Raw genomic sequence first — 26151 nt, 5'->3', positions numbered from 1 at the left:
TTTTAGAAGTAATTTCAGGAATGGCACCAAAAAGACCAGCAGCTAGTACCGGAAAGAAGCAAAAGACTGGGGCAAGTTCATCGCACACAGCCTTTGACAACAGCAGGTTTCGTGGACCGGAGCAATTTGAGCGATACCAAATACTTGAAAAGAAAAAGATTTGGAATGAAAGGAAATTTGACATTTTTGAGCATGGAAGCTATGAGAAGTTTGCAACAATCATCAATGATAGGCGTTGGGGTAGAATTATTGACCCACCAAAGAAATTCAACCCCACCTTTGTGAGAGAATTTTATGCAAATGCTTACCCATCTCAGGGTGAGCCATTCTCTTTCACCACCATGGTGCACGGAAAAACCATCCGTTTTGACCGCAATGCCATCAGTGAGTTTCTTGGCAACCCTTTCACCCTACCCGCCCATGAAACCTTGTGTGATTTTCAGAAGCAAAGAGCCCGCAAGACTTGGGACATTGACACCATGCGAAGGAAACTTCTTAGGCCTAACCATGACTTTGTATATGGCACCACCAACAAACCTTTGAGGGCCCTTCGAGTTGATATGCGCACCTTCACCCAACTCCTTTTCCTACTTGTTTTATATAACATCCAACCTAATTCTCACACTTCTGATGCTGTCATGAATATACTTGGCCTCATTCATTACCTAAATGAAGGCCTTGAAGTGGATTTGGCCGGTATCATCTCTAGTTGGATGAAAGAGATTACCTTGTGTGGCCACCCTGACAAAAACCTTAAGTCCACTGCTGTGAGATCCGACAGTCCTTTGGGTTTCCCGTGCTTAATTATGGGATTGTGTACAGCTAATAGGATACACATTCCTGAAATTGGAAGTGAGGAGATTGGGACGATTGATGATGATTATGTGGATCGGTACTGCAAACCGAAGAAGAGAAGAGCTGCACAATAACCACCACCACCCCCACCACCCCAGGCCTCCACCTCTGCTGTTCGTGATCAGAATTTTTATAACCATTTCACTTATTTGTATGATCAAAATGATGCAGGGTATAGAGCCATGAGTGCAATGCAGCAGTCCTTCTATAATCAGCACACCGGGCAGTCGGTGATGACACCGCAAGATTTCCAAGCCTATGTTGCATGGCCTGAGGTCAGGCCTACTTTTCTTGGGGGGGATAATGTAGCAGATGCTGAAGCTACTGATGAAGGAGACAATGCAAGTGAAGGAGAAGCTGGTTCTGATGCATCTATGCAAGAAGGAGATGAAAGTGATGCTGGCTCGGGATCTGGTTCTGCATCTGGCTCCGAATCTGGTTCGGAAGCCGGTTCTGCATCCGAGTAAAACAAGCAAGGAGATGGCTGAAAAGCTCGCCAAAATGAGTGAACTTTAAAAAGCTTTCAGTCATTTAATGTTTAAGTTTAAGTAGTTTATCTTTTGTGTTGACTATGTGGAACATGTGGAAGTATGAATGTGTGTCACTTGTTTTGTGTTTTGTTGTGAACATATGATGAATGTTTGAAGTTTAATGCATGATAATTAGTAATTTATTATAGTAGTATGGTAGTCTAGTAATGTGAAATATTGTGAATAGCATTTTGAAGAACAAGCTCACATGTATTTGAAATTGAAAGACAGGTTTGTGATAAATCAATGTGTTGAGCATGATAGTTGATTTGTAGAGATATATGTCAATCTTCTTTGATTAGTGTTCAAAATAGGCTTAGAAACTTAACATGTTTTTGAAATGTGTTACTTGTCCTAAGATGATTCTCACTATTTTTGTTGAACATGATTGAAACTTGTGTTATCCAATCTAGCCAGGTGAGAATGTGTGAACTTTCCATTGTTTACATAAATATGAGAGTGCCGGCAATTGTGTATGCTCATTTGATTTTAGCTTAATCTTGCTGTCACTAATGTGTTTGATGTTGTGGATATGATCAAGGCCTTGTTTCTTTTTGAGTGATAACCACTTAGCCAAATTTAACCTACCCTGTGAGATAGTGATCTTTTGTGTCCCCATTTGAGCCTTAAATTTTGAAAATTGTTTGTTTTATAAACCCTGAAACCGAAAGAAAAGAAAAACAATTACTCTACCCTTGTCTTAGGATAGGAGAGCAAGTGTATTTTTATAAGGGTTATATGATAAGATTCAAGTTGGGGAGAAGTAGGTTAATTGGTTGAAAAAAGTAGTGTTATGGTGATTGAAAAAGAAAAGAAAATATGTGAAAAAAATAAAAGAGTTGCTTGACACAATTGAAAGTCAAAAGGAAATGAAAAAAGAAAACAAAATTTTGTGAAAAGTGTCAAAACAAAAGAATCACCACAAATGGAAATAGGGGGAAAAAGAAAGGGAGTGAATGAATCATGAGATGAATTTTGCAGATTTTGTGCTCTCTTATCCTTGAGGCTTTTTGAATCCATAGAAAAACAATGAATTTTTGTAGCCCAGCCCCATTACAAGCTTGATAAAGTCCTTAGTGATCCACAACTGATAGCATGTTTTGTGATATTGCTTGGATAAATGTTTGAATTGAATTGTTACATGCACATTGCTTGGATTGAGTTAAACACTTACCCTTGAGAGAAATAATTGCGAGAAATTTGAGATAACACTTGAGTCTTGATTGTTTGATAAGAATGTTGAGAATTTTGCTTAGGCATAGGAATCATTTCATGATCATGCTTTGTTTTCTTTGAATGTTTTGGGAACTAGTCTTTGAGATGACATTGCTTTACTTGTGCTCTGAGATTTTGAAAACTTTGATTAATTACAAACCCACTCTTTTGAATGAATATTGAGCTTGTTAAAATACCTTTTGTTTGAGGACAAACAAAGTCCTAAGTTGGGGAGATTTGATAAGTGCTAAATATTGGTTAAAATACATGTTTAAAAAGCACTTATTGAATGAATTTTGATAACAAATCCTTGGAATATAAATCACTTTTGATGTAAATATAGTGTGTACTAAGAAATTGTGCAAGAATTATCAAATCCAACCATTTTGTTAGGTTCATGCTGATACTAAGAAAAGAAACAAAATTTTGAAGCATTCGCTGCAGCGAAGCATCAGCGAGCATGCAGCGAACAAAGGCAGGGAGTTCAGGGTACTTGGCGAACACCCAACGAACCTGTAGCGAACAAACTCGCTACAGCGAAGCCACAGCGAACACTCAGCGAGCGAAGGCAGGGAGTCCAGGGTACTTGGCGAACACTCAGCGAGCATGCAGCGAATAAGCTCGCTGCAGCGAACACCTAGCGAGCAAAGGATGAGTCACAGCTAAATACACGTGTCAGCAAACCTCTTCAACTAAGCAACTTCTTCGCTTAGCGAACAAAGATTCGCTTAGCGAACAGGCCCATTTCAGAAGTCTATAAATAGCATTTTAGATCATTTTGTAAAATATATAATTAGCTAGTATCAGATAGAAAAATACGATTTTCATAGATAGATCCTGTTTAGTAAGGTTTTGAAGGTGGATTCCACACAACTTGAGAAATCAAGCCTTATGGTTTTTCAATCCTTCTCATCTTCACTCTCTTGTAAGTTTATCATGGCTATTCATAGCTAAATCTCTTTTGTTGGGGTTGGATGTAATTGAATTATGATCATGAATCTAGTTTAACTTTGCTATATGTGTTTTATTTATCAATCAATATTAGTGATGTCCTTGTTTTCATGCTTTTATTAAAAGATTTAAATGATATAGACATATGTTATTTGAATCAAAGGTAGGATAATCACTTGTTAAAGTTCAAAGTTTAGACATAGATCTTGAGATTTAATAGTTACTTAAAGTATTAGAGCTTAATGCTATTTTATCGATTAATGATTCGAGACATCGGAAAGTTAATAGATACAATAGATTTCAAGACATATTCCGGACACGGATATGATCAACGAGTAATACGTGACGATATTGATTGGTAAATGAAATATATATATCAATAGTTAACTGATACATGTGAATGATTTGATGAAATCCAATTCCAACAAGTTTTTATATCCAAAGTTTATTACGCACTTTTATATCACGATTTTACGTTACTAAACCAAATCGAAACAAACCCGCACTTAAAATCATGGAATTTGTGTATTTACAATTGATATCGCACTAGTCCCTGTGGATACGATATAACGAAAATACTTGCTCTTGTATTTCATCAAAAACGCACGAGTTGAGGATTCAACATGTACTTCTTGTCTTTTTTTTTTTTTTTTTTTAACGATAGAGTTGAGGATCGAACCTAATACAATCTAATATACTACCTGATTTCTCTCACCAATAAACCAAATCTAGTGACTTCAAGTCTCGCGTTTTGAACGTGGCAAAAAAACCAATTTTATGACTTCTAATGAAATTTTAAAACACACACAATACTAATAATTTTTATAGCTGCTCTAACCATACAACTGCTACATACTAGTACTAGTACAATAAATCTAACAGTTTATAAATTGGATCCTATGAATTTAGTTTCTATTTTTGAACACAAAAAATCAATTAATAATGGCAATAACAAATGTCACAAATGATGAAACCTTGTGCTGCATAGTAAAAGGTGTAACTACAACAACTCAGGAGCAATAGTTGTTTTCTATTTTGGGAGAATCTTATCTTGTACGTACTACTAAATACTACTCCTATTTTTACTACTATGAATGAATGAATGAATGAAATGGAAGAATCCTGCCACACACATTGTAATGTCTTCAATCATATCATATCATACTATCATTGACATGTTCTTTTCTTTGTCAATGTATATATGGAGCCCTATCTGCATGGAGCATCTTAGGAAAGAATAACAAATGTTACAACTATTGTTGTCCATAACTTTATCAACATAATTATGATGTCTTCCCAGCATCTTAAAGGCTGCAAAATTTATGCACCAATTCAAACATCAAGATTGCTACCACTCACTCACTTTTTTTTTTTTGAAAAATATTACTAATTCACTCCCTTTATTTGACCACTCTATCTATTTAATCATGCTCACATAAAAATATATATCAATTTAATTATTCTAAAAATATATGTTATTTAAAAAACTTACTACTAAAAAAAATAGAAATAATAAAAAATAAGAAAATCTTAACTCTTTTTAGTCACTCTTTTTTATGTTATAGACAGTGTCACTATGAATTGAAGTGTGTAACTTTCTAATTGACAATTTAACTGCCATAAGCAATTTGCCACATTTCCTCTTGCATGTTCATCTATCATCATTTATATAAATCGAATGAAGGTGATAAGTTTTTTTTTAAATAAATGAAATGACAAGTGATTGAAAATTTAACACACACGAAATGACAGGATTCTGTTTTATTTTTAGTGTAGTTTTTTTTTATAATTTTACCCTACATTTTAACATTTTTAACATGAAATGACAGTATAATTTGTCAATTTTTATCTAATGGATTTTTTTTTCCTAATTTTAAATTTGATCTAATCCCATTTAAGTTTTAAATTTTTTATTGAGAAGATTAAATAATACTTATATGGGTCATGCTAAATAGTACCCCTGGGGCACTAGTTAAACTTACTAAAAAAGGAAACAAATGATAAAGTTAATAATGAGAGAGAATAACTTTTCATATCATTAAAATATTAAATGCACAATTTACGAGATAAAACTTTTATATTTGTATTCTTAACTAGTGCCCGGGAGCATTGTTTAACATTTTCCTACTTATATATTCTATAAATCCATTCTAACATATCAAATCAAAATGACGAGAGTACTTTTGATCCATCAGAAAATTCTATTTTTCTAAAAATTATTATCATTCCGTTCATCACAAAAATGATTACAATTGTTCCTCTTAATTAGTCAAAAAGATGAACCAAAAGCTAATCAAAAGAGGGACGAAAAGAGTACGATGAGGAATCAATTGTGATCATTTTTTTAACAGCAATTGTGATCATTTTGATAAAAGAAAAACAAAAACTTATGAATACTGTATTTTTTTTAGAAACCAAATCCTTTGTTGGTACTCGAATTATCGGTACCCATAACTACATGCAGTCAGCGAGATCAGAGATATTCAATCAATATTTAATGATTTATATTTTGAGATTAACATTTAAAATATATATATGTGTGAATCTAATCACTAGACAAAAAAAAAGTTTTAATCAGATGGCTCCAATCTGCCGACTACAACTTGACCGTATAAGAGTTGAACACACTCAATCCATTTTCCTTTTTTTAACATAAACCAGGTAAATCTCTGCGACAAACTCTGTCTAAGAGTTTTAACGTTACTGTATGTCCAAATTAGATATCTAACCCGAACCAGTTAATATATTCAGTAACTACATGTGTAAAAAATATTAAGCCTACATTAATGCAAATTATATCTTAAATATAACTTCAATAACTACATGTGTAAAAATATTAGGGTAATCCATTTCCCCGAGGGACAAACAAAAATATTAAGCCTACATTAATGCAAATTATATCTTAAATATAACTTCAATAACTACATGTGTAAAAATATTTATAAAAAAAAAAAAAAAACTACATGTAAAATATGGATTTAACAAATCTAGTCAATCTTTGGATAAACAGAACCCCTTTTTTTTTTTAAACTTGGAGGATTAACACAACAAAACAAATCTTAATTAGCATGTATACAATTTTATACAATTCAATTTTCCTATAAGTTAAGTATTTTGTTTATAGTAGATATCTAATAATTCCTAGTTAAGTATTTTGTTTATAGTAGATATCTAATAAAATTTAAACTGTTTTGTTAAAAAAAGAGTATTAATATTTTTTTTTGTGAATAACTAATCTACTTGTAAGAAAAAAACTAATTTTTTAATGGAGTTACTCTCTATATTGAGAGACATTTCTCAAATGCCCTTTAAATCTTCAAAAGACTTAGACCATCTCCAATGATGTAGTACCTATTAGGTACTCATGGTATTAGATACTACCATTGGAGCACAAAACATTTTAGTACCTAATAGGTACCACTTCTAATATAAGAACTCTCTCTCTCTTCTTTTTATGGGACCCACTTTATTAATATATTCAAAAAAAATTAATTTGGCAATATTATTTTAAATTAAATTTCAAATTTTAATGATGTGGAGTTATTGATGGGACCCATTTTAGAATTTTTTAAGAAATGCTCCATTGGAGGGGTTGAGTACCTATTAGGTACTATTATTAAAAAAAAATAAATTGATGATGTGTCTATGTGGGACCATTTAAGTACTCAAAAATGGAGTGCTCCATTGTGGATGCTCTTAGCTTCTACTATATATTCCTTTTAATTGGCAAATTAATAGAGCCAAAATTCACTAGTGTGTGGTCAAATATTCCTCTCCACTACTGCCAAGAATTTTTTTTTTTTTGAGACTTTTGATTATTCCATGCCAATCGAATTTCAATGGATTTGTAACAAGAATTTTAAGCAAAATACCATCGTCACTCTGATTGGCAACATGATAGATGTGTTTAATCAATTAATTGTAATGTGCTATGAGTAGTTGAGACATAAACAAAATAAATTTAATGTCTCTTTCAATGTTAGGCTTGTTTTGAGACCTTGCACGTTTAACCAAAGGAGTTGGGAAGTCCATAGGGGGTGGGTGAATAGACTAGCAATAGGAATTTTTCATGGGAGCTTCCTATGATCTCATGTTTCTTGTGTACCGTCCGCTAATTAAGTAGTGGATAATGTTGAGAAATTTTAGGAGCGCCAAAATAAGCTCCTATTTTTCATTTCTAGTTCATTTTATTTAACTCGATCTAGCTCATTCTTATAAAATCGACTAATAAGATTCATAAAAATGAAATGCCAAAACATTGAGTTCAAATGGTTAATGAGCTCCCTAAGATGAATCGTTTGGGAGAATTCAAGTTCGATCTTTAGTAGAAACAACTTTTTAATCATAATTTACTTACTTCACGACCAAACTTTAAATTATCAGGACCTTCTTCTAAGAATTAGAAGGTTAAAAAAAATTACTTACGAAAACTAGAGGGTTAAAAAATATGTAACAAAGTTAACTTGATTAAACTTTTGTTGACCAATGACTTATCTAACCATAGTTAACTTTGTTATTAAGAAAAATCTTACTATATATATCACTCTTTATAAGCTTTTGGAAGAGATTTTTTTTGTTTTGACACAACTTTTGAAAGAGAAATTTTCCAATAATAACATGAATGTTGCAAGCTTATACATTTTGTTACCAAAAGTTGTAGTTGCTGGCAGCAACACTGTCATGTACAATAATAAAACATAAAGTATTACTTACTATTATCTGTCTGCAACTATAGAGAATCATTATTTGTGGTAATTGAGATTTATTTAAAATATTGACATCTTTCAAAAAATATTTTTTCTTATGCACTGACTACATATGAATCAAACTCATGATAAAAAATAATTTAAAAAATTCAAACATCTACCATTTATGTCAAATGTTGTTGATCGCATAAAATAATTTACTAAACACTAATTTGACCCGTTGCATTTAAATTGGCCGCTAAAGATCAAGTCACTTTAAATTGGCCGCTAAAACTATCATATATGAATTGATTCAAGTTTAATAGTTTATTTGAATAAACCGTAGAAGCTCTAATATCATTTAAGTTTCTTATCTTTTTATTTTTCAGACGCCTAAATTTCTTTTTGAGTACAAATGCCTAAATATTTTTTATCTGGGATTATACTAAGAAAAGTATTTCTGATAAGAATATGCTCATTAAAATAATTAAACGATATCTCTTTATAAGGTATGCATGTACCAGGACATATGGTATTACTAGGTCCACCCTTCACAATTAGAGCATATATATAAATAGAATATGTGCTAAAAGTGAGGTAGGTTGCCTTTGCACTTGCACATAATTAGCTCAAGGGATTACAATATCTTATTTATAAAGAGATATTTTCTCTGATTTTAATTATGAGATAATTTATTTTTTGACGGTAAAAAGCTTATTTCATTTCATTTAAAATAACATCGAAAATACATATTGGTATATTTATCGATAAAATATGGAAACTAGCTAGAAATATAACCACTCGAGCAAATCTATGAGCAACTTCATTCGTTTGTCTCATAATGAACTTAACATGAGAGTTTGCAAAGGCTTGTAGCTATAATAGTCCTACAATCACTTAAAATATCGCCAAGATCAGAGTTGTAGGATCTGCTATTGTAGAGGCTGTCCACTACTCTTTTTCAATCCATCTCAAAATTCATGTATGTTATTTGCATTTCATTCACCCAATTCAAAGCTCTCAACGATCCCATAGCTTTTCCAATCATCACATCAAGGATATGTTCTATCAACTCGGTTCTCGCAGCTACAAAACCTCCATGAGCGTCCTTTATACACATACCAATGCCTGCTTTGTTGCTCATTGGAGAGAACAAAGCGTTGATGTTACATTTGTATCGTCCATGACTTGGTTTCTCCCAATTCACCTGTTGGGACAGCGATTACGAGTTACTAACCTGATGTTAAAGTTGAATCTGATGTGCTTGACGCCAGCTCGTAATCAAATGCCGAGTTCGTTCACACAGTTCGGTTTGAATCCGTAATGTTATCCCACATTTTTTAGATTCATTAAATAATTGATGTATTTAATTTATATTAACGATTAAATATATCAATTATTTAATAAATTTAAAAATAAATATCTATTTATAATTAAATCCGGAAAGAGGATATTATTTGATCAAACAAATTCCTTCAACGTGAAATCCTAACAGAGACTTCAATTGGACAAATTGCAATTTATTGGTTATGCTTGATGAAAAAACTAATAAGCTAATACTACAACTTAATGCGTGCTTTCTTCAGTCCCTAAAAAGATATGTTGTTGACGTTATTAGGACAAATTGCAAATCAATCTATAAAATATTGGTCCCTTTAGGACCGTCCACTCCTAAATTCAATATTAGAAAGATGGTGACAGGAGTGATATAGTGGAATAGAAATATCTACATAAATAAATACTATATTATATGCTTTTTAATACTAGGCTAACTTTAGGCCACATTGTCATGTTATGCTTTGTCTAGTGACATGGACTTCCTTTAGTAAAAATAACTCCACATTCACACAATCACATGATTTCTGCCCTCAAGTCTTAATTGAATAGTTTCGTTAAGAATCTCACGTTAATAAAATATACTCCCTCCGGTGATGATCTTGGTCCTCAAGATTTTTATTTAGAGTCGTTGAATAACTGATGTATCTGATATAAATCAGATACGTAAAAGAATTTGAAAAGAAAATATTTACTTATACATGAGTTCAAAGAAAATAGTTTAGCTATAATTTTTTTATGAAATTTTGGTATCCGACCTTATGACCGACTAATTTAAGGGGTTAATCTCACCGCCCATTTGCGAGGACCCCATTTAAAGTCAGAGTATTTTGCTCTGCATGGACTTAGCCCACCGAAATTGACACCAGGAAAAATCAAACCTGAAACCTTGAAAGAAACATACTCCAAGAACTCAAACCAACACCACTAAACCAACCCGGATTAGTTTAGCTATAGTTTTATAATTGAAAGACAACAACTTTCACTCTATCGATTAAATTTATAGAACTGAATTAGTGATCTTAAATGTGAAGAGTGTGTTGAGAGTTTTATGTTAAATAGATGAATTATGCTCTGAAAAATGGACCAATAATTTCCTTTACATAGGCCTACTATAAAGAGCCTTAAAGGTACAACCACTAAACTTTTTTGGTGATAGAACAATCAAGATATATCCTAATTTCAACCTTGGACCCCAACCTCATCTTGAAATCGAGTAGTCAAAATCCCAGCCTAATACGTTTCTATATGTTGTTGTTTAGTTTATAGGTTGGTGTGCGACGGTGATTGAGAATGCATAGTTCTCAATCAAATAACTCAATTTAGGTTAATTTTCTTTTTTAAAAGAATTAAAGATAGTTTTAAAACTATTTGGTTAACGACAATCTAATTAATTTGAAAAGTTAGAAATAGTGAGTTTATAATTAGAAAGTTGTTGACGCAGATTCTATGTAGTAATTGATAATATCAAAATACCGGTTTGATGAAATTTAAATCTTTGATTATATTTTTATACTCTTTATTGTTTTTTTTTTTTTTTTTTTGCCAAAACTTTATACTCTTTATTGTGTTTGGAGCTACTTTATGTATATCTTTTTTATGCTAAAGCTCTTTGGTTTTTTATATTGTATATCGAGTCTTGTTTAATCTCTAGCACGTGCACATCTTGTGCCAACCTAGTGTGTTTTTTACAAGGTTATCAAAACCGGACCGGACCGGCCGGTCGGACCGGTCGGACCGTGAACCGGACATAAAAACGGTTCGGTTTTGAGCAAAAAACGGATAGGAAATCGACCGGCAAAAAACCGCTTGAACCAGGGTCGAACCGGGTCGAACCAGTGAACCGACCGGGCGGTTCAAGCGGTTTTGCAGATTTTTTAATTTTTTTTTAAAAAAATATGGCAAAACGACGTCGTTTTAACTTTTTAAAAAAAAAAAATATGAAACAAATCAACGACGTCGTAGAAATAGGAAAGATTTTTGTTTTTCATCTATTTTTCATTTTGTTTGAATTATAAATTTTATTTTATTTTGACTTGTGATATTTTATCTTTTTAATGTGTGAAATTATGAAATATTGAGCAATTATTCATATATTTTTATTTATATATTAATTAAAATATATATTTAATTAAAAACGGTTCGACCCCGATTGAACCCGGTCCGACCAATTGAACCTTGAACCGGTGAGCTCGCCGGTTCGATGACCGGTCCGGTTCTGACAACCTTGGTTTTTTACTATTAATTTGATTCCTTGATTGATTCAAAAACAGTTTATATTATGAAAATGTCTAAAACATTCACGTGAAGTTAATTAGTTATTAGGCTTAATTAGTAAAATAGTCCCTTAAAGATATTTTTGGTTTCAGATTGGTCTCTTAAAAAAAAAAAAGGTCCAAATAAGTCCTTTAAAGAAAAAAAAGTCCGAATAGGTCCCTTAAAGACATCTCCGTTAACCAGTTTGGTCCTATTTAGACCTCTTTTTAGGGACCAAACTGATTAACGGAGATGTCTTTAAGGGACCTATTCGGACTTTTTTTTCTTTATGGGACCTATTTGGACCTTTTTTTCTTTAAGGGACCAATCTAAAATCAAAAATATCTTTAAGGGACCATTTTACTAATTAAGCCTAGTTATTATTAGTAGTCATTAGAAAAATACACACATTTACCAATAGAGTTAAATCTAACATAATGAAGTAAAAACTTCCACAACGTGACAAAAGAAGGTACAAATCCTAATTAGAACATGTAAAATTACCTCAAATGGAAAGAACTTGTAGGTACTATAAGATAGTTGTTTATTAGTATCTAACACCTTGGCTGAAAATCTATCTTGCAATATTTTGGATATAACTAACCCTCCACTTTCAATGCATGAATGTACAAAAATATCTGGGAGGAGATGTTGACGGGTCTAGTAAAGTTTACCTAATGCATTGCTTTTACATCCGCCACTTAAAAAAGCATAAATTCAGAAATCAATTTAAAATTTAAAGTTCTAACTAACATAACATTGATCAAAATTATTGTTGCCATTTGTAGCAAGAGGACAGACTTTGAATTCATCTAATAATTAAAAGTAGGCTTAGGTTAAACAGAATTCATGAGCACTTGTTAAACACAACTAGTAACCAGCCCGTGCGATGCACGGGTTCGTAGGAACTTCATTTATTAAACAATCATGGTTGTTGCCAATCATGGATGCTATGGACCAGATTAAGCTAGACACAAGCATAATAAGATTAAATTAACTATTGTTTAAGACTTGTAGCTTGATAAAGATGAAGAAATATGCAATCATCAAGTTGAAGCATCCCAAAATATAGTAAAATTCATGTTTGGTTCACACATTACAACATAAATCCCAAACCAAATAAAAACATAAGAGCTTGAAAGTTAAATTGCAAGAAATCTAATTGAAGAGGATAGCATTAGATGGCCCTATAGTTATCACCAAAAGAGTTTTTAAAAGAGCACTACTTGCAGTAATTCTATAGCATATAGTAGTGTTGGCTCTGGTAGAATGTTTTCCGTTCGGTAGACGTTGAATGAGCATAAAGGGTTGTCCGAACGCCGAGATAAGGGGACAGCTTAAAGTAGATAGTACTATTGTTGAATGCCTCAATGACGCCGAATTTGATAATCGTACCCTCAACCAAATTATGCACCTTGCAAATATCACGCCAGTCACCTGAGATTTTACAGCTCATATAGGGAGTGTTGGCAAACCTAAGATCACAGTGGTTCCATGTATTACCAAGCCAATCAATTATCCTAAGCTGAGTGTCCTCATTAGGTAGTGCATTTTGGCAGAATCCTCTCCAATAGAGTGTCTAATGAACAATTAAACAAAAAATATTTATTATCTTGTAGGAAAAGAAAATAAACATATGAATACAAAATATTTATTATCTCGTAGGAAAAGAAAATAAACATACCAAAGTACCAGTTTCGACATCAGGAGCAGTCAAGGTCTTCTCAAGTCTATGTGAAAAGACTTTTGGGAGAACAAAGTATGGAATATGTCCACTTGAAGTTGCTTCTTGGAAAGGTTTTTCCAACACCAGTTTGTATGGAGGAGTCTTGAAAGGATAGGTGATCTCCATACCAGTTATGTACCGAACTCTGATAAAAAAAACAAAAGGACTGATAAATAAAAGAGTAATCCAAGCGCCCGCATTGATACCGTAAAAATCTCTCAATCGAGACCAGCCATTGGTAAAATAGATCTCTGAATTGTTCTTTTTCCGGACAGCTACTTGGATTTGGTTTTCGTTAATGTCTTGCAGAAACACTATATCGCCAATGTATTGACCAACGACGCGTGCATATATTTCTGGAAGTTTTCCTCGATTCTACACAATAACCAGCAAAAAGGTAAAAATTGGCAATCAAGAAAATTCTATAGAATCAAGAGCATGAAAATAAGGATGATACGAAATGTTCAAGAAAGCAAAAGAGATAGACCAAGTTAGATAACTTTAAATGTATTGACTAATTTATTCAACAATTTTTTGTTTGCCAACCTATTTCAATGATCAACAAAAAACATACTCACCTTCATGGGATTGTACTCCATATAGGCTGTCCTGGTCATCATTGCGTAAGGACGAACTTCAGGGTCTAGTTTGTCATAACGATGGTTCATATCTATACAATAGCAAAGATCCATATAAACACAATGTGCCAAAGATTTGCATATATGAGTGAAAACCAACAACTTATCCATCCATAAATCCGCCACAAAAGTTTTCATATATGCTTATTTAAATAGATTTGAGTTCAAGTAATTTTGATTAATGACCAACAATACAAAGTGCTAGAAAAGCAATCCTACCAATCTATATCGTTGCAAGCATAAATGATATACTAAAGATGACGTATACGTAATCCTATAATGATCTACTATATAAGATATATGGTGAAGTAATTTTGCTTGTTCTTGAAATTGATAATCAACAATGCAACATGGAGGTATATTTCTACCCTATAGTATTTCCACACTAAACCCTAATATTTGAATTGATTATCAAATTTTGAGGATGCACAAAACATAAAGGAAACTAACAGAGAAAGTGTTAAAGATGCAGTTGTAGTTTATCAAGTCCAAGGATGGCACCTTATTAATGACTTAAAAGTAATTTTGCCAATCAATATGGCTGCAAGTATATATATATATATATATATATATATATATATATATATATATATATATATATATATATATATATATATATATATATATATATATATATATATATATATATATATATATATATATATATATGGTGAAATAATTTTGCTTGTTCTTGAGGGTCATATTCATTAATAACCAACAATGCAACATGGAGATTTATGGTTACCTTAATCTACAACAATAGAAAAGGGCTGACAATAATTTAAATAGTTTTAATGAGTAGGTTGCAAGCAGACTACATGATCCCCACCCTAAACCATGACATTTCAATTGACAAACCCTAATATTTCAATTGATGATAAAATTTTAAGGATGGACAAAACAGAAAGAAAACTAACAGAGTTAAACTTGGAAAACAAAGGTTCCATAAGTATGAAACTAAAAACAGATTAAATAAATCGAGTGACCTATTTAGTTTGTTAGTGAGGATAATGTAATTTCTATTTCAATCGAGTATGTAGAATCGCATCATAACCGGATCACAATATCGATAGAAGTTTTTTGCGCTATAAGTTAATTTACTTCATTAAACATTGAAAAGTGTCTAAGGAATTGGGCGAAGTTCCAATCGAGTTTCTTTGTTGTTCCGAAATTTGGGAAAATGCGGATTTGACGTAAAATGCGATATATAAGCCGAATCTTAAGAAATAGGATTATTAATCTCTATACATATACTTTAAATATAATGAAAATGAAAATCTTAATTTTAAGGAAGGTAAATAGATAGTGCAATTAGATTTTTTTTTTTGAAATGAAAGGTGTGTCCTTGTACCAAATGTTGTATTAGATTAAATAAGTGTGGTAATTGTTAGGTGGTTTTAGAATGGTAGTTTAGGGGAGAAATAATTAAAGAATGGCATGCGATAATGAATTCTAAAGGGATAGCGTGATTTTGATAAGAATAGGAATGGATTTTAATAGTTCCAAGGCAGTTGTAATGAGTATGGAAGGAAAGTACTTGTCATTGCATTGGCCAAAAGAAACATAGGGTATGATGATAGCAATGCCTAGATAGACTTTACATGAAAAGTTACTCTAAACGTTTCCATTGGGTAGAATTTAGGTGGAAACAGTAAATGACATAAATGAGAAGCTTCTATGGAAGTTGGATGGCCTGCCATGTGTTCAAATCAAAGAGAAATGCGGATGAAGTTTTATACTTGTAGGAGATATGGAACTAAGATCTAATGGAGATTATGGATTCAATCTTGCCAACATTGCAATTACATCATGACACTGTGGCGTATTAACAGTTATTGTGATTTTAGAGATAAAATCTGAAAATACCACATACATAACAGAGGGTCTTATTGTGTTTTTTATACAGAAATGAAGAAATTCAAACTAAAGCATATATATATACTATGATGTAACTAATTTGCTTGTGAAAACAACTAAAGAACATGGACAATGATTAATAATGCAACAAATACATGCGTATATATTAGAGGGGAAAAAAACTTGGCATAGAAATAGAAAATGGATGAGCCATATTATAAAGAAATAGATCAGGAATTTGACAGTAGAGTATAGAAGAGAATTGAGTGACTCACACATTGAAGAAGCTACTTTGAAACCAATCGTTCCACAGAAGATAATTCTTATAGCTAGTGATCCTAAATCATCTGTAAAAAACGTAGAGATAGTAATGTGCATCAAGAAATTTGTTGTTCTTTTGGATGACATGCAAAAATAATTTGAGGATATTGCAAATATCAGAACAGGAAAGAAATTTCATACAATAAGACTCACAATAAACATGCAAAATTCAATTTATTGTTGGCTAGGAACTGATATCAAGTTTGCAAAATCCTGTTGACATATCCAACCAAAAGATTCATATGGTAACTTGTATAGCAAGAATTAAAATTTTATATCACATTGAGAAGTCTCAAAATTATGGTAACTCATAGTTTTTCCTATGCTCACAATAAGCATGCAAAATTCAATTTACTCTTGGCTAGGAACTAATATCAAGTTTGCAGGGCAATAGAATGTTGGTTGTAATCTAATATATTCCTAACAGGAAAGTTTTTGGGTGCTCACAAACTCTAGTCTTAAACTAATCAACAATGTCACTCAACAGAAATCAGTGGTGTATAATGATTAGTGAATAGTTGCATATTGCATTTGCAGGTACGTATACATCTTCTAGTCCCTCACTATTACTTGCTAAATTAATATCCAAACAAAAGATTTATATGGTAACTTGTATAGCAAGAATTTAAATTTTACATCATATTGAGAAGCCTCAGAATCATGGTAACTCCTAGTTTTTCCTATTCTCCATCCTTGTTAGGTTCTTAAATGTATATGAATCAAACCTGAGATAAATTCATTTTTCTGGTTGTATGAGTTCACAACAGTGAGCATTAGGCATTTGGAATGTTAATGACCAGCAAGAAGCATGTACTGATATCAAATTTGTCAATCTAGATTTATGTACACATAGTAACTTGTATAGCAAGAATCAAAGTTATATATCGTACTGAGAAGTTTCAAAATTATAATAACTCTTAGTTTTTCATATTTTCCATCATTGTCATGTTCGTAAAGGCATGTGGATCAAATTTGAGGGAAATTCACTCTCCTGGTAGTATGAGTGGATTGATGACCACATGATAACTTGTAGGGCATGTATTAAGAAAGGTTAGATAAAACACTCCAAAATCACATTGACAAATTTGATTGGCAAGTTATATTGGCAAATTACATTGGCAAATTATAAGGCATCAACATCAAATACCAACTGAATGTTCATAAAACACAAAACAACTACAGAGGATACATTGTTGGTAGAGAACACAAACATAACCAAATTACAAATAGGCAATTCAAGAAGAGGCCACAAAATATTGTTGAGAAACACAGAGAAGCAAATAAGAGTCATCGTTTAAAGGATAACTAAGAGTGGTTTGTATTCCTATTTGAGGATATACACAAACATACATCACAAAATTTCGGGTAGGTTCGTTAACAGCAAATCGAATTTTTTGCCCCTCTGCCAAGCAATGTTTCCTGCAAAAATCCATCCAGCGACCAAAAACCTTACAAGCCAGCTCGCCCTCAGAGTCCACGCCAAACTGCACGCGGCATGGATACCGGCAACCAACATGATCAACCAGAACCAATTCATTGAAAGTATATGCAAAGGCAAATTCACCAAAGCCATACCAGGGCAAGACCTACAAGAATTCAGAAGTCAACACAGATTGATTGATAATGCTATCATTTAAAATAAAAGTTAAAGAGTATATACCAAAATTCCAGACTGGACATCATACAATGTCAGTCTCTTAAGGTAAGTACGAACAGAAGATCTTGGTAGCACAAGGACATTAGAGGAAGTTCTGAGATCTGTGGATGTCCCAATATTAGAATTAGTACCAGTGGTGGCCAGCATATGTTTATGTGGAGGATCATGGAAAGGGTACTTAACATTGGTGCCCCATCTTGTTGTAAGTCTTATAATCAAGAGCTTGAGATTAATATATGTAAAACTAACCCAAGCTCCAAACCAGATATCATAGAAATCTCTTAAAACCAACCATCCCTGTTCAAAGTACATTTCATTACACTTTTTCAGGACACGAACTTGAAACTCATTACCATTAGGATCCTGCAGCATCACATGTGTGTCAATTAAGCTGCCAAACTCGCGGACAAAGCACTGCGGTAGTTTCCCCAAATTCTGTGAACACAACACATAAACAAAACATATATTAACTCATCATAAAATAAAGATGTCAATTAGTCTGGATCACCATACAAATCAGACCAGGTAGTATGATCATAAAAATAGTAAGGGATAAGTGATTAAGACATATATATATTAATTTCTTTGACCATCACATAGATCTAAATTCATAAATATGCATTCTCTTGTCAAATAACAAAAATACAGCTAAACATGAATTTTTTATCAAATAACAAAACTATGAAAATGATGCTTGACAATCAAATAGTACACAATCCTGAACAAACAACACAAACCACTATTTTTCTGAACCATATATGAATCTAATATATTCCCCTAAATAGTCCAACCAAAAAATAGCAACAATCACCTAAACAAACATAAAAAATGTAAAGAAAAAAAGGAAAAAAAATTCCTAGATATGCATTCTTTTCTATAGGATGATTGTTTACTATGGTTTTTCATCACTAAACATGAATTTTTTCATCAAATTCCAGAACCATGAAAATGATGCTTGGCAATCAAACAGTACACAATCATGAACAAACAATACAACCCACTATTTGTCTGTACCATGCACGAATCTAATATATTCCCCTAAACAGTCCAACCCAAAAAATAGCAACAATCACCTAAACTAACATAAAAAATGTAAAGAAAGAAAGGAAAAAAAAAACTCACACTATGTGGATCATACTCCATGTGGAAAGTGTGTAGGCCACTGAGAATTTTGTGCACACATGAACCATGAATTTGATCAATTGCCTGGGCAGTTTCAACATTCAGATATGTTGCACAATCGATGAAACAGTAACTGATTGGAGACATAGCAAGATTGGAGTGAATTTTGCTTGCATTAAAGCTAATAATGAATGAATCTGGGGAAGATGAGGATCTGGTTACAAGATGAGATTTAACATGGTTCAATGCAATGAGAGAGGAAATATTTAATGATGAGTGAGGACGAGTTTGGTGGGAGAAGGAAAGTGAATACATTTAGTGAAAAATTGTGGATGCAGAAGAAATGAAAAGTTTGGCAATTTCCAAGGAAAATGTGCAGCCAATGAGATTGCTTGAACAACAATGATTATACAATGTGCTACTTGAAACTGTGAAGAAAGTATTAGCAATTTTCAAGAAGTATTCAATGTATAAAAAATAGAAGAATGTATGTGAATTGACTGATGGCAATGCATATACATACACGACATGCTTCTTCATTGGGCAATACTCAAACCCTTATAGCATCAAGCCACACGTACGATGAAAAGAACATGTCTAAACCTAAAATGAAATAGAAACCCTGGATGATGCAGATAGATGGCAAAGGCTAATTGGGTAAAGATTTGGGTTCCAAATAAGCAAAGATTTAGGGTTTCCAAGACAGCCTTGTAACCTAGGTGTGTCAAAATCTTATTGGATGATAGAGAAACATGGCAAAGCACTATTGGGTGAAGATTAGGGCTTCAGATTTCCATTGAGTTAGGGCTGACAAAACTGCCTTGCCTTTAGTATAATAAGATGTTTTAAGAACCGGACCGGACCGGCTGGTTCAACCGGTCCAACCGGGAACCGGACACAGCAGCGGTCCGGGCTAGTGCTGAGAACCGGTAGTCTGCAGAACCGGAAAAAAACCGCTTGAAACCGGTACGAACCGTCCGGAACCGTTCGAACCGGTGAACCGGGGGCGGTTTGAAAAAACCGGCCGGTTCGGAATCTTTTGAAAATAAAAAAAAAAAAAAACAAAATTTCAATTTTTTTTTTCGTTTTCTTTAATTAATATTTTTCTGAAGGAAACAAAGGAGTAGTAAGCAATTAATCCATAGTCTATATTGGAAAACCTATATTAAATACAATTTAATGTCTAGCCTATAATTTGATTTTATTAGAAAACCTATTAAATACAATTGATACAATTTAATATAATTGATATACTTTTCTGATATGCATTGACCAGCATTGTTTACATGTCTACCTTATTGATATGCATTAATATGCATTCATTGATATCTTGATATTTGCCTTAATTGTATAATATATTCTTAATTCTTAACAAACAATTTTAAGTTTATATGATTATGTAAAGTTTATATGATTTTGTCCAATTTAAAGTTTAACAATTTATATGAATTATGAATTTCGAATTTATGTATAATTATTTGGTATAAATTATGCATTTTGGATTTATGATTTCTTTATTTTAAGTTTCTAAATTTTCTATTTTGTTAATGTTAGTTTATTAATTTGTTTATTAGTTGTGAAATAAGAAAGTTATATGAACGGTTCAATATAAACGGTTTAATAACGATTGAACCGGTCCGACCGGTTGACCCTTGAACCAGTAGCCACACCGGTTCGACCTCCGGTCCGGTTCTTAAAACATTGGTTAAACATACAAAAAAAAAAGGTAAAATTAATGTTAATAAGATAATTTTGTACACTTTTAAAATATTAAATACACAAGTTTCGAGACAAATTTTTTTTATATGTTTAATTAGTGCCCCGAAAATACGGTTAAGTATGTTACTTAAAAGTGTTAACACATCCTTCACACTTCTTCGACAATTAGAAATGGACATCTGAATCATGATCTGAGTGACACTAGTGGTGTGGTTGGATTATAAGTAAACCGATAAATTTATTATAGGCTCCAATAAGATCCTTGAATTTATGTTAAATTTTGTTCTAGACTAGACTACGACCCATATCAACGATGCAACTACCAAGACCCAATAGCCTCATTAGCACTTCTCACAATGGACTTCGGCTAGACCACAACCCATATCAACGACGCAACTACCAAGACCCAATAACCTCGTTAACACTCCTCACAATGGAATTCGGCTAGACCACAACCCATATCAACGACGCAACTACCAAGACCCAATAGCCTCGTTAGCGCTCCTCACAATGGACTTCGGCTACACTAACCGTGCACAAGATCACTCCATACACCAACCCACAATGAATCCGCCCCATTGTCTCTAATGAACGGTTAAATCTCATCTCAACAACTCTTGCATTCCTCGCCGCATCACACAGAGGCAGCTACAACAAATTCCCCTGTATAAGCGTGACTCAAGGCCACACCAAAGTACTATTTATTTCATCATCAGTACATTTTCTCCACCTTTATTATATCTTGACTTGAATGTCAGAGTGCTAACTTTTTTTGTAAGTACCAATCACCAATCTCCGTCAAGCTTTGGCCTCCTTTTACCATTTCAGAACCTTCTAGTAGTGTACGTCATTATCAAAGTCTTCTTGTTCTGATCGATTTAGAGCAAATCTTGCTCAAACTTTACAAAACTGATTTGTAAAATAAGAACTGTACACCACTTGTAAACTACTCCCTTCGGTCCTTAATATAAGAAAAGTTTTACTTTTTAGATTCATTAAGAATCTAATGTATGTAGTCCATAATATAGACTAGATACATTGAATTTTCAAAGAATCTAAAAAATAAAATTTCTCTTAAAGACCGGAGGGAGTAATTTTCAATCCATATATCATCAAATCCATATTTCATCCAATGTAAAACTTTTAATAGACTACTATTGAGGAAAGAGGAGAGGATACAAGCTTCAAAATAACAAAGGCTCTACTGAACTGAAAGAAGAAGAAAACAGATTTACTATCAGTTGCATTTTCCATGTTTGGATGCTGAAAACTTGAAGAAAAAAAAGACAAAATATATCAACATAGACAACCAAATTACACAGACTCCTCATACTTTACAAACAGTATGAATCATACACTTATAGACCACAAAAAGACTCATATTTCAGATTATACACTGCACATAACAGAACACAAACCAGAAACAAAAACAATATTAAACAAAGGATAAGAGGCCAAATCTGGTCATGGTTTGGTCTATGAAACGAAGCACTAGTGGAGCCAACATAGGTGCAACCCTTGGTAGTGTAGGGTAGGTTAAAGTACCAAGAATGAACCAATTGAAACTTAAAAGAGCAACTGCATCAGAAGCTGGTTTATTTCTAATGCTGAAGAAAAACTTCACCACACTCTTTAAGGACATGCCTACTACAGCAAAGAGAGCTATAATAAGAGGCATGCAAGGATCATCGGCTCCCCAAACAGTCACTCCGACTATAAGTGATAATATCGCGCTGAAAATTGATTGCGATATAGCTACGTCTCGGTGATGATCTAGTACTTCATTCACTTTTATTATATCTTTTGAGACTGGTTTAGCAGCGGAATTGGCAGGTGCAGATTTCAGTCCAGGTTTCAAGAGTTTAAGCAAGTCGGTTCTAGTTTTGCTCTCGTCTTCCCAATTATCTTTGTTCATCAGCAGATCCTGAAGGGAATCTCCACTTTCTCTATAACCAGATTTCCATTGAAGGGTAGCAGAAGAATTGCTATGACTTTTGTCGTCAATCTTTCGGTCATTGTCAGTGTTTGGATCTTTGGAATTCCAGTATGCCTTTCCTTGAATTTCTTTGAGCCGAAGATTCTCGTTTATCTGATCCCTCAACTGTTAACAAGACATAATAGCAAATTATTAACTAAGGTCACTAAATAACTTAATAACAATAGTAGTGATTTTAATTTCAGAAAATTGCTCATATTAACATATTGCTTGCTATACTAAATGTCGATAAGAAGCAACGTCTTTGCATCTTGAAAGTAAAATAGATATACAAGTTACAAGGTAGGAACATGGATATAAAATATCTACCTTTCCCTCTAAGTTTTCGATTTTTGCAATGGCCATATCATGTTCCTCTTCAAGCTCCGCCAGTAACATCTCCATCATTTTGCATTCTTTGACAGCCATTTGGAACCGTTCTTGAAGTTTCTTCTGATTCCATTCCAGATTCTCCATCTCGTTCTGCATTCGATGTAGTTTTCGTTCCAGCTGCATAATGTTAGGTAAGCCCAATGGGCAGCTTTCTGTTAGTAGGAGATAGAGTTAGTTAGGATACTAACAAAAATTAGCAGAGCCAATCCATCCTTCAGGACTAAGAAAGGGCTTGTTTTGGAACTCAATTATCAATTATCTAATCTGATATTGTTCTATATCTAGTTTTAATCTTCAGCATATCCATTAAGCTCAAATATCATATAATTTCACACTGCAGGGTATGTATATATATATATATATATATATATATATATATATATATATATATATATATTAGTCTTTAAGACCAGGCCTATATATTGCAAGGATAGCCGAGTGAGTATAAACAAGAGGGATGACTACATTTGTATTTTGCTAAATGGTCGAACTTGATTTATTAGGATGTTGGGCCAACCGAATGAATATGTTATTCCCTATGGCCAAAAGACATAAGGCCTGCGAAGGAGCTTCTCCCAATTCTTATATAAAGAGCATGACTTGCCCTATTTCAAATATCTCTTATTTTGCAAGTATCTCCTCCCACTTTGGACCAGCACCACCATCATGATGATCGGTATATGATCCACCCACCTTTTCCGGAGACCCACCACCCTCAACCCCCGAGGTTAATACACTGACACAATACCGACACACATAGATATTTTTAATCACTTTTATTTTTCACACTATTATTACAAGTGTCGACGTGTCAGTATAATGTCTGGTTCTGGTCTCTATGTCAGTGTTCCATAGATTGTATTGTACAAATACAAAACCTGTAACCTCGGGTGCGGATATTAATGGTGGATGACCTGATCAGAAACCTGATAGCAGGCGGCCCAACAGATTGTGGAGGAGGTTATGATAGCCTCTTAGAATTGGGAGTTAGCCGTAACTCAACCTTTCAAAACCAGCTTATAAGGTGAGGGTTGTCCTCACTTATAAACATATGTTCAGACCATCTGACAACCGATGTGAAACTTCTTAACAAGTTTAGATGAAAATGAATTGTCTTATGTAAGAAGCACACAACATGTATAAAACTATTGAATAAGAACTAACCTGACTCTCCCTTTGAATGGCATTCACAGCTCTTACATGCAAGAAGATAAGACCAAATGTCCATGACATAAAATTCAATATCATGTTTCCATTAAAGATAATTGCATTCGTAACCAACTCTGTCCAAGTGTAAATGGCAATTAATCCAATTCTAATAGGAAACAAGCATACCAACTTAAGTATATCAAAAGCCCTTGTCATCAAGATTATTACACTAGCCAAAACCTCAGAAATTAGTGCCATTAATCACTAAATTTTGTGATCTTCCTCCTTGATAATTACATGTTCAAAAGTTCCATAATGCTTGATGGATGCAGTTTATCACAATATCCTGCAATATCAATAAATCCATATGAAAAAATTATTAAGAAATTCTTGCCAAATACAATGTCTCACTATTTTACCTAAAAACACTTAATTTAGGGTTTACAAAATTATTGATAAAAGAAGAAAACTAATTGGGAAAAATTGCAAAATTCATATAATAAAACAAAAAACCCACAAGCATAAACTTGAATTATCATCAATAAGCATTAGCCCATGTTATAAATCAACAAAAAAAATGAACTTTAATAGAAATGATCAATATTCAGCTCAAATTATGATAAAAGTAAATTTGGGTTGGAAATAAAAATGTAAATCCACATTACCAAGAGAGAAATGCAATAAGAAATTGGAAATTTCAAATGCAATTCCAAAAGAACAAAAGAAAATGGCATTGAAGTATTAAAGAGATACTTACATTGTACGCTGAACAGAGAAATGTAGTTGAATTGAACAGAGAAATGCAGAGAGAGAGACAAAGGAAACTAGTAGTGTTGAACTGTTGAAGTGAGTTTTGAAGACAGTGCATGATGCATAGGTGGCAACAAAGTGTTTTGAAGCTGCCACGTAAATAATTTTAGGATATATGTTTAGCGTTTAAGGTTATATTATATGACTTATATCAATCCACCCATCGAATTTATTTATTAAATTAAATGCTTAAATTTTAATTTAATAATAGTCTATTTTACATTGGTGCGACAATATGCTAGGTGGGTTAAGTCACATATTATTTAAAAAAGTGAAGATTGGACATTTTATAAGTGAGAAGATCCATAACCTAATACCTTAAAGTTTTGAGTAAAAATATAATATCCTACTCACTTGTACTTTTGCTCTAAATTATGTAATGTTCAACTCACTTATACAATTGCTCAAAGTCTAATATGGGTGATCTTCTTATTGCTCGCTCGTGACCCACATACATATCCGTAAAGAATGTCTAAAAAAAACTCAAAAAACAGTATACTTATTTTAAGTAAAACAAAGTATAGTACTATATTTTTTTGTATGAAAAAATTTCCATTGAAATTAATAAAAAAAACATAAGAAAAATAACACAAATTTAGTGTCACTAAAATTGAAATGAATGTATTTATGAATAAACTCCTACTATTTAATAGCATAAAATGATAAAACACGTACAATTATAACATAATTAAATAACTAAAATATTTATGCACTTAGTTTTTTAACATTGACGACCAAATTATTAATGGAGTCTATAATAGATCAGAGTTGATTTGACAAAATGAATGATACAAACACTAACAAAACAAAAAAATTGAACAATACCACACAAATGACACAAAATCACAAAAACAAATACGAAGTAGAGGAAAAAAAGTGGGCGATATAGGCAACTAGGTTATAAACAAAGTTTTATGGTCCGTTTGGTTATATGAAAGAAAGTGAAAGGAAAGAAAA

General features: G+C 32.7%; 3 protein-coding genes across 3 annotated transcripts; all 3 read right to left on the bottom strand.

Moving 5' to 3' along the window:
* Window positions 1-12909: 12909 nt before the first annotated feature.
* On the bottom strand, window positions 12910-16391 carry LOC123907488. Its single transcript, XM_045957788.1, has 4 exons — window positions 16324-16391; window positions 14132-14223; window positions 13512-13928; window positions 12910-13406 (listed from the first exon to the last, which is right to left on the bottom strand). The coding sequence occupies exons 1-4, from the start codon at window positions 16325-16327 to the stop codon at window positions 13065-13067; spliced, it is 855 nt and encodes a 284-aa protein (XP_045813744.1). The 5' UTR covers window positions 16328-16391; the 3' UTR covers window positions 12910-13064.
* Window positions 16392-17604: 1213 nt separating this feature from the next.
* LOC123904251 lies at window positions 17605-19868 on the bottom strand. The gene is made up of 3 exons (XM_045953939.1): window positions 19149-19868; window positions 18030-18461; window positions 17605-17955 (listed from the first exon to the last, which is right to left on the bottom strand). The coding sequence occupies exons 1-3, from the start codon at window positions 19461-19463 to the stop codon at window positions 17605-17607; spliced, it is 1098 nt and encodes a 365-aa protein (XP_045809895.1). The 5' UTR covers window positions 19464-19868.
* Window positions 19869-22050: 2182 nt separating this feature from the next.
* On the bottom strand, window positions 22051-25261 carry LOC123907487. The gene is made up of 4 exons (XM_045957786.1): window positions 25142-25261; window positions 24400-24730; window positions 23173-23352; window positions 22051-22968 (listed from the first exon to the last, which is right to left on the bottom strand). The coding sequence occupies exons 2-4, from the start codon at window positions 24640-24642 to the stop codon at window positions 22303-22305; spliced, it is 1089 nt and encodes a 362-aa protein (XP_045813742.1). The 5' UTR covers window positions 24643-24730; window positions 25142-25261; the 3' UTR covers window positions 22051-22302.
* Window positions 25262-26151: the final 890 nt, after the last annotated feature.

The sequence above is a fragment of the Trifolium pratense genome, linkage group LG2 (genome assembly GCF_020283565.1).
Source record: "Trifolium pratense cultivar HEN17-A07 linkage group LG2, ARS_RC_1.1, whole genome shotgun sequence".
NCBI classification, from domain to species: domain Eukaryota; kingdom Viridiplantae; phylum Streptophyta; class Magnoliopsida; order Fabales; family Fabaceae; genus Trifolium; species Trifolium pratense.
This window is presented reverse-complemented; position numbering and strand designations above follow the sequence as displayed.